The sequence below is a fragment of the Ranitomeya variabilis genome, chromosome 5 (assembly GCF_051348905.1).
Source record: "Ranitomeya variabilis isolate aRanVar5 chromosome 5, aRanVar5.hap1, whole genome shotgun sequence".
NCBI classification, from domain to species: domain Eukaryota; kingdom Metazoa; phylum Chordata; class Amphibia; order Anura; family Dendrobatidae; genus Ranitomeya; species Ranitomeya variabilis.
In genome coordinates this window covers 274,267,277-274,285,310 of record NC_135236.1, presented here as the reverse complement: position 1 = coordinate 274,285,310, position 18,034 = coordinate 274,267,277, and the positions used below count along the sequence as shown (strand labels likewise).

The 18,034-nt window shown below is 43.3% G+C and overlaps 1 protein-coding gene across 1 annotated transcript in view; it reads left to right on the top strand.

Moving 5' to 3' along the window:
* OPN1SW (opsin 1, short wave sensitive) overlaps positions 1-17,514 on the top strand; it is a 38,667-nt gene extending 21,153 nt beyond the window's left edge. The window contains exons 4-5 of the mRNA XM_077264352.1: positions 14,793-15,032; positions 15,284-17,514. Of these exons, the coding sequence (XP_077120467.1) occupies positions 14,793-15,032; positions 15,284-15,412 (369 nt within the window). The 3' untranslated portion in view covers positions 15,413-17,514. The remainder of the gene's footprint in view (positions 1-14,792; positions 15,033-15,283) is intronic.
* Positions 17,515-18,034: the final 520 nt, after the last annotated feature.

The following is an 18,034-nucleotide window of genomic DNA, read 5'->3' as shown; positions in this document are numbered from 1 at the left end:
ATGAAGCGACGGTAAAAATTAGCAAAACCCAAGAACTTCTGAAGACTCTTAACCGATGTAGGCTGCGTCCAGTCATGAATAGCCTGAACCTTGACTGGGTCCATCTCAATAGTAGAAGGAGAAAAAATTAAACCTAAAAAAGAAATCTTCTGGACTCCAAAAAGACAATTTGAGCCCTTCACAAATAAAGCATTGTCACGCAGGACCTGAAAGACCATCCTGACCTGCTTAACATGAGACTCCCAATCATCCGAAAAAAACAGAATATCATCCAGATACACAATCATAAACTTATCCAGATATTCACGGAAGATGTCGTGCATAAAGGACTGAAAGACTGAAGGAGCATTAGAAAGTCCAAAAGGCATCACCAGGTACTTAAAATGGCCTTCAGGCGTATTAAATGCAGTTTTCCATTCATCACCCTGTTTTATACGCACAAGGTTATACGCACCACGAAGATCTATCTTGGTGAACCAACTAGACCCCCTAATGCGAGCAAACAAATCAGTTAACAATGGCAAAGGATACTGAAATTTGACCGTGATTTTATTCAAAAGGCGATAATCAATACAAGGTCTCAGGGAACCATCCTTCTTAGCCACAAAAAAGAATCCCGCACCAAGAGGGGAAGAGGACGGGCGAATATGTCCCTTCTCCAAAGACTCCTTTATATAACTCCGCATGGCAGCATGCTCCGGCACAGATAAATTGAAAAGTCGTCCCTTAGGAAACTTACTACCAGGAATCAAATTTATAGCACAATCACAGTCCCTATGAGGAGGTAGAGAATAGAGTTTGGGCTCCTCAAATACATCCTGGTAGTCTGACAAAAACGTAGGGACTTTAGAAGGAGTGGACGAAGCAATTGACACCACAGGAGCGTCACCATGAATTCCCTGACAACCCCAACTTGACACAGACATAGCTTTCCAATCCAGGACTGGATTATGAGTCTGCAACCATGGTAGACCCAACACGACAACATCATGCAAATTATGCAATACAAGAAAGCGAATCACCTCCTGATGAACAGGAGTCATGCACATGGTCACTTGTGTCCAGTACTGAGGTCTATTCGTAGCCAAAGGCGTAGAGTCAATTCCCCTTAGTGGAATAGGGAATTTTAAAGGCTCCAAATCAAAACCACAGCGCCTGGCAAATGACCAATCCATCAGACTCAGGGCAGCACCTGAATCTACAAAGGCATTAACCGGGTAAGATGACAGGGAACAAATCAGGGTAACAGACAAAATGAACTTAGGCTGTAAAGTACCAATGGTGACAGATTTATCAACCTTTTTTTTTGCGCTTAGAGCATGCTGAGATAACATGAGCTGAGTCACCACAGTAAAAGCACAACCCATTTTGCCGTCTATAATTTTGCCGTTCACTTCTGGTCAGAATTCTGTCACATTGCATAGATTCAGATGTCTGTTCAGAAGACACCGCCAAATGGTGCACAGGTTTGCGCTCCCGCAACCGCCGATCAATCTGAATGGCCAGAGTCATTGACTCATTCAGACCTGCAGGCGTAGGGAACCCCACCATGACATTCTTAATGGCTTCAGAAAGACCTTCTCTGAAATTTGCAGCCAGGGCACACTCATTCCACTGAGTAAGCACCGACCATTTCCGAAATTTCTGGCAGTACACCTCTGCTTCATCTTGCCCCTGCGAGAGGGCCAATAACGCTTTTTCAGCCTGGTTCTCAAGATTAGGTTCCTCTTAGAGCAATCCAAGGGCCAGAAAAAACGCATCCACACTGAGCAATGCAGGATCCCCTGGCGCCAATGCAAAGGCCCAATCTTGAGGGTCACCACGCAAAAAGGAAATAATAATAATCCTAACTTGCTGAACGGCATCACCAGAGGAACGAGGTTTCAAAGAAAGAAACAACTTACAATTGTTCTTAAAATTTAGGAACCTAGATCTATCTCCAGAAAACAACTCTGGAATAGGTATCCTAGGCTCAGACATAGGACTGTGAACAACAAAATCCTGAATACTCTGATCTCTAGCAGCAAGATGATCCAGACTGGAAGCCAAGCTCTGGACATCCATGTCAGCAGCTGAACTCAGAGCCACACCAAGATTAAGAGGAGGAGAGAAGCTAGCACAGCAGCTAGACACACGGCAACAACAAGAAAAAAAAATAAAAATTCTCAAGGCTTCTTTTCTCCTGCTTCTGCCATGCAATTAACACTTTGCGGGCCGGCTGTACTGTTATGATCCCTAGTGGCTGAGGATCACAAATAGATCAGCAAGTGATTAAACTAAGGACGAGCTCTAGGGAGATGGTAACTGGACTGATCGCAAATCTGAACCTATCCAAAACAACTAGAGGTAGCCGGTGAACGTGCCTAAAAAATTCCTAGACGTCTCGAGCCAGCCTGAGGAACTAGCTACCCCTAAAGAGAAAGAAAGACCTCGCTTGCCTCCAGAGAAATAATCCCCAAAGATATAGAAGCCCCCAACAAATATTAACGGTGAAGTAAGAAGAAGGCACATACATAGGGATGAAATCAGATTCAGCAAAAGAGGCCCACTAGTACTAGAAAGCAGAAAATAGAGCAGGGGTCTATGCGATCAATAAAAAACCCTTACAAAATATCCATCCTGAGATTTCAAGAACCCACACACCAACTAACGGTGTGTGGGGAGAAACTCAGCCCACTAGAGCAACCAGCAAGCGAGGGAATTACATTTTAGCAAGCTGGAACAGAAAACATGATAAACACTGCTGATCAAAAAATGAGCAAACAAAACTTAGCTTATCCTGGATGGACTGGGAGCAAGGTAGTCAGAAGGAATCTGAGTAGCACTGATTACATCGACAGCCGGCAACAAGTGGAAGTAAAACAGAGCTATATAGGAACCTCCCAGAGGATAACGAACCAGCTGATAGCCAGAGACCAGCAGGATAACAGTTAGATATATCTCAAGGCACGGTGCATTCAATAATTGTAATTAAGAGAAAAAAATGTATATATATCTAAATCTATAACCACTAATGTGCACCAATGGAAAAATAGAATGGACATTCGGAACCATATAGAACAACAAACGAAGAAAAACCGAAGCAAAGTCCAAAATATGAATTACAAATTTTATTAAAATATATATTATATGATATAACAGTGGGAAAAATACCGTAAAAGGAACATCCCCAGGGACAAATAGTCAAATTAAATAAATATAACACCTAATGTGATAGTATATATAAATCTATACCCATGGGCAAAAATTACATGTAGCAGCCAGGAAAATAATAATAAATAAATAATCATTAAAAAGTGCATATACAACCAGTACAAAATATATATATATATATGTATATGTGTGACTCAAAAGAAGACCTGAGTTTGCAGATATTAGTGCCAAATAATAATGCTGGATCTAAGCGATATAAATTATGTAGTAATCATAGTGATATGGTCATAGTGACCCTAAAGATAAATTGTCCAACAAGAGGCAAAAACAAAGTATACAAAGAAAAGGAGGCCACCTAATATTACCTGCTGCGTGAGCCAAATGGGGTAGAAGTCCCTGGGATGTGCCGAGCCCCGACGCGCGTTTCGGCGTCTGCCTTCGTCAGGCCAGCAGGATAACAGGCAAAGCCACCAGGGGGAGCCCAAAGCAAAAGTCACACCATACCACCAGTGACCACAAGAGGGAGCCTGAACACAGAGTTCACAACAGGCCCCATAAGATGCTCCATAGAAACATTTGCCCCATATAATGCTGCATAAAGGTTGATTATGGCCCCATAAGATGCTCAATAGAAACATTTGCCCCATATAATGCTGCATAATGGTTGATCATGGCCCTGTAAGATGCTCCATAGAAAATGTGCCCCATATAATGCTGCATAAAGGTTAATAATGGCCCCATAAGATGCTCCATAGAAACATTTGCCCCGTATAATGCTGCATAAAGGTTAATAATGGCCCCATAAGATGCTCCATAGAAACATGTGCCCCATATAATGCTGCATAATGGTTGTGTAATAATTATAGGGGATAACTCAGGAGACTCTTTGCGTGAAACAAGACAACTACAGGACACAGTTTTATAAGTGGTAAAGTCTATATTATCACATGGTGATTCAAACAGCTGCAGAGAGAAACTCAAGTCCACAACACTTGGAGTAAATATTAAATGCAGCTTAGCAGTCTATAGGAAACTTCAGAGGAAAATTCAATCATGCAGAAAGTCTATGAAGCACAATTATTCTTGAGGATACTTGACACGAATGAGTCCTTGCTTAGTCCAAAACACAGATAGATATGCTTATAAGGCAGTTCAAATAATATCTTAGCTCAACCAGGGAGGTCTGGGTAATAGTCTCAGGTTCTTGCAGAGCAGAAACAGCTTACATGTCCAGCAAATGCAGATGGAAGCAAACACGAGCAGCAGATGAAGGAGGATTACTGGAACTGGTGTATGCAGCAGGAACTCAGAGCAGAGTAGCAGGATAACCCTACAGGTTCACAGGAGCAGGTATATAGCCAGGGAGTCACCAGAGGTCAGGAGCTGGATGCAAGGCAGAATACTCTAGCACAGACTGAAGGCTGGGGTGGAGTTTTATAGCAGGAAGATTCAGTGCACATGAGACCAAAGACGCCATCTTGGAAAAGGGCAGTAATGCACAAAAGGTAATAAAAAATGTTCAGAGTCCTGACAGGTTGATTATGGCCCCATAAGATTTTCCATAGAAACATTTTCCCCATATAATGCTGCATAATGGTTGATTATGGCCCTATAAGATGCTCCATAGAAAATGTGCCCCATATAATGCTGCATGAAGGTTAATAATGGCCCCATAAGATGCTCCATAGAAACATTTGCCCCCTATAATGCTGCAGAAAGGTTAATAATGGCCCCATAAGATGCTCCATAGAAGCATTTGCCACATAGAATGCTGCATAAATGTTGATTATGGCCCCATAAGATGCTCCATAGAAACATGTGCCCCATATGCTGCTGCGATAAAAAAAAATAACATACTCACCTCTTGTCCTGAGCAGGCCCCCGACACTTGCGATATTCACCTGTCCCCGTTCCACACTAAACACGTCGTCGTGCCCTCTGACCTGAACGTCACAGCCAGACGACGTGGAAGACGGAGCGGCGCCCGGCGGTGGAACGGGGACAGGTGAATATCGCGCAATGCTCACCCTCCCCTGTTATACTCACCTGCTCCTGGCGCCGTCCCTGCTTCTCACTGACAGATGGTCTCTGACGTCGGCAGCTTCTTCCTATGTTCAGCGGTCACATAGTACCGCTCCTTACAGTAATGAATATGCGGCTCCACCCCTATGGGAATGGAGTCGCGTCCATATTCATTACTTTAATGAGCGGTACCACGTGACCGCTGAACACAGGAAGAAGCTGCCGGTGCTGGAGAAGCAGGGACATGCAGTGACGCGTCTTGAACAGGTGAGTATGATATGACCTGCTGGTGGTACTGCGCAAGGGCCCGGTACCACCAGCGGGTGCCATATTGGAATACCCATCACTTGGGTATTTCAATATGGCAGTCGGCTACTTCCGGCGCGGTGGATTGTGGTAGCGACAAAATCGCCGGAAGCTGTGACAGAGCCGATTGGCAATTATATATTAGATGAGGTCCAAGATTGATTAAAGGGAATTTGTCAGCAGGTTTTGGCTATTAAATCTGAGAGCTGCATAATGTGGGGGCTGAGACCCTGATTTTAGAGATGTGTTACTTATTAGGCTGTGTGCTGTAGTTTCAATACAATCAGCGTTTTATCAACAGGAGATTATCACGCGAGGACTAGGCCTCCTGTGCAGGTTAGTCTGTCTAATCTGTGTAACTCAGCCAGGGCTGGGGCAAGGTATTTTGGTGCCCTAGACAGATGAAGCTGATGGCGCTCCACCACGCTGAACCCTCAACAACCAAGTAAAGGAATAGGTCAGTGACTAAGGACATGACCCCTAAAGTACCCCCCTTCCTGTTTCACCAAAAAATACAAGCAATAGAGTGATGTACTTTAGGGGGTTAGGCCGTTTGTTTTCAATTAAAGTGTTCATCATTTAACAGATGCCCTAATGGAAACTAAACAGATAAAGGGATACGGATACAAATAATTGTTTTTAACCCCTTTATGCCATTGGACGTACTATTCCGTCCATGTGGGGTGGGCCCTAATTCCCATGGACGGAATAGTACGTCGAGCGCGATCAGCCGCGTTCACGGGGGAAGCGCAGCCGATCGCGGCCGGGTGTCAGCTGACTATCGCAGCTCATTAACCCCCGGAACGCTGCGATCAAAGATGATTGCAGCGTTCCGGCGGCATAGGGAAGCATCATGCAGGGAGGGGGCTCCCTGCGTGCTTCCCTGAGACCCTCGGAGCAGCGCGATGTGATCGCATTGCTCCGAGAGTCTCCTACCTCCTCCTCCTTGCAGACCCAGATCCAAAATAGCCGCGGGGGGCCTTCCGGGTCCTGCAGGGAGGTGGCTTTCAAGCGCCTGCTCAGAGCAGGTACCGGGAAGCCTCCCTGCTGTGCCTGTCGGATCGCTGATCTGACACAGTGCACTGCAAAGTGTCAGATCAGCGATCTGATCATATATATAGTGATGTCCCCACTGGGGAAATGTAAAAAAGTAAAAAAAATAAATAAAAATAAAAAAAAAATTATAATGTGTAAAAAAAATAAAATAAAATAAAATAAATAAATTCCTAAATAAAGAAAAAAAATATTGCTCCAATAAATACATTTCTTTATCTAAATAAAAAAAACAATAAAAGTACATATATTTAGTATCGCCACGTCCGTAACGACCCGACCTATAAAACTGTCCCACTAGTTAACCCTTTCAGTGAACACCGTAAAAAAAAACAACAACGCTTTATTATCATACCGCCAAACAAAAAGGAATAACACGCGATTAAAAAAACGGATATAAATAACCATGATACCGCTGAAAACATCATCTTGTCCCGCAAAAAATGAGCCACCATACAGCATCATCAACGAAAAAATAAAAAAGTTATAGTCCTCAGAATAAAGCGATGCAAAAATAATAATTTTTTATATAAAATCATTTTTATCGTATAAAAGCGCCAAAACATAAAAAAAAGATATAATTGAGGTATCGCTGTTATCGTACTGACCCGAAGAATAAAACTGTATAAACGCCCCCCCAAAGGAAATTCATGAATTGCAAAAACAAGACCTCACATGACTCTGTGGACCAAAATATGGAAAAAATTACAGCTCTCAAAATGTGGAGCATATTTTAGTGTGTAATGGCTGCCAATCATAAAAATCTGCTAAAAAAAACGCTATAAAAGTAAATAAAAACCCCCATCATCACCCCCTTAGTTAGGGAAAAATAATAAAATTTTAAAAAATGTATTTATTTCCATTTTACCATTAGGGTTAGGGTTAGGGTTGGGGCTAAAGTTAGGGTTAGGGTTGGGGCTAAAGTTAGGGTTAGGGCTACAGTTAGGGTTGAGGTTAGGGTTATGGTTGGGGTTAGGGTTGGGGCTAAAGTAAGGGTTAGGGTTGGGTCTAAAGTTAGGGTTAGGGTTAGGGCTAAAGTTAGGGTTAGGGTTTCGGCTAAAGTTAGGGTTTGGATTACATTTACGAGTTGGGATTAGGGTTAGGGTTGTGTTTGGGTTAGGGTTTCAGTTAGAATTGGGGGGTTTCCACTGTTTAGGCACATCAGAGGCTCTCCAAAAGCGACATGGCGTCCAATCTCAATTCCAGCCAATTCTGCGTTGAAAAAGTAAAACAGTACTCCTTCCCTTCCGAGCTCTCCCGTGCGCCCAAACAGGGGTTTACCCCAACATATGGAGTATCAGCGTACTCAGGACAAATTGGACAACAACTGTGGGGTCCAATTTCTCCTGTTACCCTTGGGAAAATACAAAACCGAGGGCTAAAAAATAATTTGTGTGGAAAAAAAAAGATTTTTTTATTTTCACGGCTCATTGTTATAAACTTCTGTGAAGCACTTGGTGGGTCAAAGTGCTCACCACACATCTAGATAAGTTCCTTAAGGGGTCTACTTTGCAAAATGGTGTCACTTGTGGGGGGTTTCAATGTTTAGGCACATCAGAGGCTCTCCAAACGCAACATGGCGTCCTATCTCAATTATCAGTTAATTTTGCATTGAAAAGTCAAATGGCGCTCCTTTCCTTCTGAGCTCTGCCATGCGCCCAAACAGTGATTTACCCCACATATGGGGTATCAGCGTACTCAGAACAAATTGTACAACAACGTTTGGGGTCCAATGTCTCCTTTTACTCTTGGTAAAATAAAACAAATTGGAGCTAAAGTAAATTTTTTGTGAAAAAAAGTTAAATGTTCATTTTTTTGTAAACATTCCTGTGAAACACCTGAAGGGTTAATAAACTTCTTGAATGTGGTTTTGAGCACCTTGGGGGGTGCAGTTTTTAGAATGGTGTCACACTTGGGTATTTTCTATCATATAGACCCCTCAAAGTGACTTCAAATGTGATGTGGTCCCTAATAAAAATGGTGTTGTAAAAATGAGAAATTGCTGGTCAACTTTTTACCCTTATAACTCCCTAACAAAAAGAAAATGTTGGTTCCAAAATTGTGCTGATGTAAAGTAGACATGTGGGAAAACTTATTAAGTATTTTGTGTGACATTGCGAAATTTTCGCCAAATTTCCTTTTTTTTTCACAAATAAACGCAGGTAATATCAAAGAAATTTTACCACTAACATGAAGTACAATATGTAATGAGAAAACAGTGTCAAAATCACTGGGATCCATTGAAGCGTTATAACCTCATAAAGGGACAGTGGTCAGAATTGCAAAAATTGGCCCGGTCATTAACGTGCAAACCACCCTTGGGGGTAAAGGGGTTAAAGAAGCACTCCCCCTCCTTCCCGTTGTCCTCATCCAATCAAATTTTTTATTACCTCAATATATTGCAGTGATCATATTATATGACACTGTGTACTTACAGTTGCTCATTTTTCCCTTCTACCTAGATAATTGTTCCCTATTCCATTAGGTTTATGACATCATGTGATTAAAAACTGACAAGCTGAATCCTTCTAAGTCAGGCCCGTATACATTTGTATCCATGAACCTACAGTTTCCAGTATGTCCTTAACAATGGTAATAAAATGCTGGGAGTTTTTATCAGTCTGCGGACCATACAGGAACCACAGTACTGATGATTCGTAGTCAATATCAATAAGTAAACATTTACATCCAGATACGTTATGGTGACCTCTTCTCTGAGTCTTTTTTTTCTTTTCGTCTCCATCTTGTCAAGATGTCATAATGACTTTTCATATCCACAGCTTGTCTCTTCAGACTTCACTCTTCTGCAGCACATCCCAACATGGTCCCCCATAAAAATAACTGTTATTAAAATGCTCTGTGCTTATCTGTCCATATTATGACTTAAATAAGCCTTTTATGGTATACTAGATGGTGGCCCGATTCTAACGCATCGGGTATTCTAGAATATCCGAGACAGATAGACAGACAGACGGAAGTACCCCTTAGACAATTATATAGTAGATGACCTCCACATTGTCCACCTTAATGAGCCACACTGTCTGCCACTATCAGCTATAACCGCCACACTGTCCGCCCTTATAAACCACGGTCTATACCATGGCTGTTCCCCCTCTAGTTTTCCCTTACACTCTCTATATTTCCACATTGTCCCCCCACAATGCTAACCTCTCTCCATACTGTGCCCCCAATTCACGCTGCCTCCTCTCCATAGCCATTCTTTGTTCCCTTTCAGATTATGCCCTCATACTGCCCACCACATTGTCCTCTCCAAACTATATCCCCCCCACTGTTCTCCTACACTGTATGATGGTGATCACACGCATCCACACAGTGTGATATCCACAACATCCCACAATATACATTATGATGTCCACCACAGCCCCAATGTACAGTATGATATCCCCCACAGCCCCTATACAGAATAATTCTCCCCACAGCCCCCTACACAATGTTGCTCGCCACATATTCTATATAGTATGATGTCCCCACAGCCCAGGTATAACGTTTCCCACAGTCCCACATATGTCCCACATAACTAGCCCCTCTTATGTCCCACATAACCAGCCCCTCTTATATCCCCCATAGTCAGCCCCTCTTTTGTCTCACATAGACAGCCCCTATTACGTCCCACATACAGTACAGACCAAAAGTTTGGACACACCTTCTCATTTAAAGATTGCTCTGTATTTTCATGACTATGAAAATTGTACATTCACACTGAAGCTCATCAAGAGAATGCCAAGAGTGTGCAAAGCAGTCATCAAAGCAAAAGGTGGCTACTTTGAAGAACCTAGAATCTAAGACATAATTTAAGTTGTTTCACACTTTTTTTGTTACGTATATAATTCCACATGTGTTAATTCATAGTTTTGATGCCTTCAGTGTGAATGTACAATTTTCATAGACATGAAAATACAGAAAAATCTTTAAATGAGAAGGTGTGTCCAAACTTTTGGTCTGTACTGTATGTCCCACATAGCCAGCTCCACATACAGTGGGGCAAAAAAGTATTTAGTCATTCAGCAATAGTGCAAGTTCCACCACTTAAAAAGATGAGAGGCGTCTGTAATTTACATCATAGGTAGACCTCAACTATGGGAGACAAACTGAGAAATAAAAATCCAGAAAATCACATTGTCTGTTTGACAGAGGTCAAACGTTTTCTGTAAGTCTTCACAAGGTTGCCACACACTGGTGTTGGTATGTTGGCCCATTCCTCCATGCAGATCTCCTCTAGAGCAGTGATGTTTTTGGCTTTTCGCTTGGCAACACGGACTTTCAACTCCCTCCAAAGGTTTTCTATAGGGTTGAGATCTGGAGACTGGCTAGGCCACTCCAGGACCTTGAAATGCTTCTTACGAAGCCACTCCTTCGTTGCCCTGGCGGTGTGCTTTGGATCATTGTCATGTTGAAAGACCCAGCCACGTTTCATCTTCAGTGCCCTTGCTGATGGAAGGAGGATTGCACTCAAAATCTCACGATACATGGCCCCATTCATTCTTTCATGTACCCGGATCAGTCGTCCTGGCCCCTTTGCAGAGAAACAGCCCCAAAGCATGATGTTTCCACCACCATGCTTTACAGTAGGTATGGTGTTTGATGGATGCAACTCAGTATTCTTTTTCCTCCAAACACGACAAGTTGTGTTTCTTCCAAACAGTTCCAGTTTGGTTTCATCAGACCATAGGACATTCTCCCAAAACTCCTCTGGATCATCCAAATGCTCTCTAGCAAACTTCAGACGGGCCCGGACATGTACTGGCTTAAGCAGTGGGACACGTCTGGCACTGCAGGATCTGAGTCCATGGTGGCGTAGTGTGTTACTTATGGTAGGCCTTGTTACATTGGTCCCAGCTCTCTGCAGTTCATTCACTAGGTCCCCCCGCGTGGTTCTGGGATTTTTGCTCACCGTTCTTGTGATCATTCTGACCCCACGGGGTGGGATTTTGCGTGGAGCCCCAGATCGAGGGAGATTATCAGTGGTCTTGAATGTCTTCCATTTTCTAATTATTGCTCCCACTGTTGATTTCTTCACTCCAAGCTGGTTGGCTATTGCAGATTCAGTCTTCCCAGCCTGGTGCAGGGCTACAATTTTGTTTCTGGTGTCCTTTGACAGCTCTTTGGTCTTCACCATAGTGGAGTTTGGAGTCAGACTGTTTGAGGGTGTGCACAGGTGTCTTTTTGTACTGATAACAAGTTTAAACAGGTGCCATTACTACAGGTAATGAGTGGAGGAAAGAGGAGACTCTTAAAGAAGAAGTTACAGGTCTGTGAGAGCCAGAAATCTTGATTGTTTGTTTCTGACCAAATACTTATTTTCCACCATAATATGCAAATAAAATGATAAAAAAACAGAAAATGTGATTTTCTGGATTTTTATTTCTCAGTTTGTCTCCCATAGCTGAGGTCTACCTATGATGTAAATTACAGACGCCTCTCATCTTTTTAAGTGGTGGAACTTGCACTATTGCTGAATGACTAAATACTTTTTTGCCCCACTGTATGTCTCCCATAGCGACCTACTCTTATGTCCCCATTAATTGGCAAAATATGTATAAAAAAAAGGCTTATACTCACCTAATCCCGGCTTCCCGTACACCACAGCCGCTGGATGCTGGATGGCGCAATGACATCACCGCATCACACCATCCGACATCCCCTGCATGTGCCTTCTCCAACAGCGCACAGGCTGGAAGTGGCCTGCGTTCTGCTGGAGAGACTGGCAGGGCAGGGAATCGATGACAGCTCCTCTGCTCCTGTCCTGGGTGGCTCTGACATCAATTGTATTAATGCCGGCTGTCACTTTGCTGAAGGTCTGCTACCAGAGCATGTGCGCCACCCTCGGGGAGGCAGCACCCTAGGCAAGTGCCAACCCTGCCTACCCCTAGTCCCAGCCCCTGCACTCAGCCCTCACCACTGATTGGCAACTTTCTGCCAATTCGCAGTGTACACAAAACGCTGCCAATCAGGGCTCAGCATTTTTACCAGTGCTACAACTATAACAAAGAAAACAAGGATTCTATCCAAACTACACCAAGAAGTCCAGAAAGTGATACATCCCTGTAATCAGGGTCTCTGCCTACAGCACGCTATTCTTTAAGCAAGGCTTGCCTCGTACTGGACACTGTCATAAGGAGGATCTGTCACCGGATGAAAAGCTGCCCATTTTTACTCTTAAAGGGAACCTGTCACCCCCCCAGGTTTTTTTAACTAAAAGAGCCACCTTGTGCAGCACTAATGCTGCATTCTGTCAAGGTGGCTGTTTTAGTTCTGGTCCCTGCCAACGCTGCGATAATCGCTTTTATAATGTGCCCCCTCATACCTCGAATTAGACCTGGGGGCAGGTCTTTCTCCCCTAACACAGACGCACCACAGCCGTCACTCAGGGCCTCTGCGCGCCGGGCGCCGCCTCCTCTTCCTTCATTATCGTCCCCGATGCCTGCATTGTAAGTTTTTTTTTCAGGCATGCGCAGTTGTGCTGCCTTTCGAACTTACGGCGCAGGCGCCGGGGACGCTAATAAAGGAATAGGCGGCGCCCAGCGCACAGAGGCCCTGAGTGACGGCTGTGGTGCGTCTGTGTTAGGGGAGAAAGACCTGCCCCCAGGTCTAATTCGAGGTATGAGGGGGCACATTATAAAAGCGATTATTGCAGCGTTGGCAGGGATCAGAACTAAAAGAGCCACCTTGACAGAATGCAGCATTAGTGCTGCACAAGGTGCCTCTTTTAGTTAAAAACGCCTGGGGGGGGGGGGTGACAGGTTCCCTTTAATTTATTCCCGCTCCTCACAAATAGAAAAAAAAAACATTTTTGTTTTTTTAACTGCCATATGGTTATGAGTCTGTTTATTCAGTTTTTCTGTCTTTACAAGGGGGCAAAGCTCACAGGATTCTCTGGGGGGAACATGTCTTTAGGCTGCTCTGCATTATTGCCCTCTGAGCCACACCCCCTTGGAAAGAGCATAAAAATAAGCACTAAATAAAAAGGCCATATCTTTTGAACAATACAGCTGATTTAAAAAAACAAAAACAAAAAAACAACAGAATGATACACTTTTAAGAGGAGCTGAAATATACTAAGAAAAAAATGGTTACTTTTGATCTGGTGACAAGTCCTCTTTAAATATGAACTGGTCTTCTCTAAAAAAAAAAATGTATTTTCCTCAATTTGCGAGCCAGGTTTCCAGTTAGGTGCTCCCAGATTGGTGAGTGGACGTCCATCTTACCTGTTCCCTCTCCTAATCTGGCATTAGGCAGGCATGCCCCCATTCCACCCTCCACGATAGCAATAGAGCTTCTTGACAGACTGTTACAGACATTTTGGGGTCTCCAGACAGGCTGAATGGTTGAAACAGACAGCTTCTATGCTAAAGATATTCAATATACCGAGGCCAAAAAATGTGGTCCAAATTCTACATCATTCTCTTTAATATGGAAGGAATCGAAGCTAACCTGCTCGAAGACTTCGCTTGGCCAGTGATTTACTGTGTGAGCATTCCCAGTGTGTGATGCAGATGAGCTCTGGCATGGGACCTGAAGGCAATCAGGGAGGGTATAATTTCTTTACATTTTTGTTTTGGGTCAGACCAGTGGTCCCACTGATTCCAAGAACGGGCGTTTTATGTCACCTATATGAATATAGCAGTAGTGCACATGCATGAGCAGCACTCCATTCACTTCTATGTGTCTATAGATCCATATGTGGTGACTGAAGTGATGGTCATGTAGCGCTCCATTCATGCAAACACGGACTCTGTTCTCCGGATCGGTGAGGGACCCAGCCGTCTAACTGCCGAGTGATCCTACATTCATCACCTCTTCTTTAGATGGATAATATTGTTCATGCGATAACCCCTTTAACTTATTCTGCTTCTTGAGGAACACAAACAGGGAACAAAGTGCTCAGCGACAAGCTGAACACTGCCTTACATAGAATGCTAGAGTTGGAAGGGACCTCCAGGGTCATCATGTCCAACCCCCTGCTCAATGCAGGAGTCACTGAACCATCTCAGGGAGATGTCAGTTCAGCCTGTTTGAAGACTTCCATTGAAGGAGAACTCACTACCTTTCGTGGCAGCTATCTCCACTCATTGATCGCCCTAATTGTCATGTTTTTTTTAGCAGGCTCACAAAGATACCTAAAGTAATTTTCAGAGGCTGATATGCTTGTTCCTTACATTAATAAATGTGCCCTTCTGTTTACTTCTACCCTTTCTGTAGGCTCTTTTTTGTTTTTACAATGTTTTTTTTCCTTCTAGGTTGCGGCACAACAGCAGGAATCTGCAACCACCCAGAAGGCTGAAAGAGAGGTGTCTCGTATGGTGATAGTTATGATCGGATCCTTCTGTCTGTGTTATGTTCCTTACGCGGCTATGGCCATGTACATGGTGACTAACCGAAACCATGGGCTTGACCTGCGTTTTGTAACCATCCCAGCTTTTTTCTCCAAGAGTGCTTGTGTCTACAACCCCGTCATATATTCCTTCATGAACAAGCAGGTAATGAGTATGATTAAGCACAAAATATAGCATACTAGCCAATAGTATGGCAAGTGTGGCCTTGACTCAAAGGACAGGAACTTTTAATCTGGCACAGCAGCTACTACAATAGTCAGAGAGATTAATAGAAAGCTTTAGCAGATAAATTATACACATTCATTAAATGTGCTAGAATCAGAATGACAATACCGTTTTATTCTTGTAGATGAATGACATATATCCGAATCTCAAAGAAAGTCTTATTGTTTCAGTTTCGGGGATGCATCATGGAGACAGTATGCGGGAGACCTATGACTGATGATTCTTCAGTTTCCAGTTCCAGTCAAAAAACTGAGATGTCCACAGTGTCTCAGAGCCAAGTCAGCCCATCGGGAAGTTAATGTCCAGAATATGCTAGAAATGCAGAAGACTGAGGCATGTGTCCACAGTCCGCACCCGTCACAAACTGATGAAGCTCCAAGTGGAACTGCAGCTGAAATGTTTCTGTTTTTCCAAGCATTTTCTCTTCACATTGCCCAATGTTCTACCTCGCTGGGCATTATTAGTGCACTAAAATTCATATTCTGGAACTGCACATTAATAAAGAGAAAAATGTATGGTCTTTAATTATAGCAGAACAATTTACTCTGTAATGTTATATTCACATTGTTTATACAAGACAGAAATGATAGGTAAAAAAAACAAAGTTATTCCCATCTTACAAAGTGAAGGCATACTGCTAGGATAGGTCTCCACTTTAATTGTTGGGGGTTCAACTTCTGGGATCTCACTGAAGCCCTCTCTGCCCCCATCGGTGACCTGCAGTACAACCTCACTCAAGTGATGAACTAACAGACCCATGCTTGGCAGCACACATCACAGCTCTCTGTATTATGGGTCCAAGGTATTTATAAAATCTGTTGTAGCCAAATATAAGAACACATCCTGAAACTCTACTTTGTTAAATAATTATGGTTACTTTTCACCCAACTATCACTTGTTACACATGGAACCAATGAGCAATAATGGAACAGGAGAGCTGTTGAAGGCCGATGACAACCAAATCCATTTAATGCCGAGGCAGGTCATCAATGTTTGAGCTCGTATTATATATTACATACCACAGTACAGTGAGTATAATGTAACATATGATGTCCTGAAGCATGCTGTGTAAAGTGGGACAACTTTATATGAGGCCTCAGTGCAAGTCTGCAACAATAGATTACCTTTTGTTTCTCATACGTGAAAAGAAGAGACATTTTCATCAGTATTTAGTCCGTTTTTACTATATGCAAAATAAATTGATGGAGACGTCTCAAGCTTCTATCTAGCAATCAGTGAAAAATAGACAAAGATCATGAAGGACACCTGAAAGGGGCCTTTGTGTTATTCTAAACCAGAAAGCAAGGTTTCCACAGATTCAAAGACTCCTGCCTGTAAATATAGGGGACTAGTCTGTGTTTGTGAAAAAAAATGAATGCATCGGTGTGTCCATATTGCCAGCAGAAGACATGAACATGGGTTTTTGGTGCACCATATTCTTGCATAATAAAGGGAGTTTATCAGCACAAAATGACAGTTCAAACCAAGTACAGGAGCTCGGTGCATCATGGCGAGGACAGATATTTATATACACCTTCCCATCAACTTATTTTCCCTTAGTGAGTGACAGCTCTGGCTTTATAGAGCCAGAGAAGGGAGGAAAGATGAAAAACAAGCTTTTTCTATATGCAGCAATTCCGCAGTATACAGTATCTGTATATAGCAAAAAAAAAAAATCAGTCTTTCAACAGCGCTCTGTAATGACAAGCACAGGGGTCTTCAACAGACCCTCAGCTGTTAGACCAACCTGTCAGTGACCCTTAGTCACATCAAGAGTGATGGGCGCATAGAATACCGCCTCCATGCTGGCGAGCTGTTAATGCCGCTATCAGAAATAGAGCCACCCACAGTTGTTAGGGGCAGGTCCTGGCTGTAACAAAGCCATTATCTGCCAGGTATGGTGCTGGCTCATCCCATGAGCCCACTCCACACACCTTATACTAACTTGCACCGTACATGTTTGGCGGATATCAGTAAGGCATCTTCCACACTTCCGTCGGTAGTCGCCCGTCACGAAGCGTCGGCGCGACGTACCGACGGAAGTGTTTGCTTGCACATTTCCGTCTGCGTTGCCGGGCAGGAAAGAGTCAGAGACATTTCCTGCCGGGCATGCGCAGACGGGAAAACTGGATGTGACGTACAGAAAAACGTTCCCTTAAACGTTTTTCTGTGACGACGGTCAGCCAAAACCCGACGCAATCCAGTACACGACGGACGCAACGTGCGGCCACACGTCGCGATCCGTCGGCAATACAAGTCTATGGGAAAATGCAGGATCCTGCATTTTCAAAAATCAACAGATTGCGACGTGACACAAAAGACGGAAATGTGAAAGTAGCCTAAGTTTTTAAAAGGACTCTCCGGGCTTAGAAAACTCTAACTGAAGGTTAAAGTCATTATAAATTCCTAAATACATTTAATTAGCAAATCACAACAGTTTTGATTAGGTAGGTAATCGCTATGGAATTAAAATGGCCGTCATCTTGTTTCACTGAGAGAATCCTGTCTTAGAATGTTAGGACGTTGCTCCACTAATGCTGGAGATACCAGAGGTGCTGAGGTAAGAAGAGGCCGCTCGCACTTCTGTGTGCCCTGCATTTCTGAATAACAATAACACCAGGTCACGGCAGCGGAGCTTCCTACTGCACATGCTCACTGGCTTCTGTCCTAACATTCCAGGACAGGTTTCTGTTGGTGCAACAAGGAGGCAGCCATTTTAATTCTATAGTGATTACTTCTCTAGACAAAACCATTGTGATTTGCTAATTAAATGTATTTTGGAATTTATTTACAATGACATTCTGCTTTAGTTATTTCTTTTGTCCATTCCCTGAGAACACCTTTACCCTTTAACTTAATCTCTTCCAGTGCTACTAAACACTACTAAGCCCAGCAGTTCACACTCCCCACATTCGCAAACT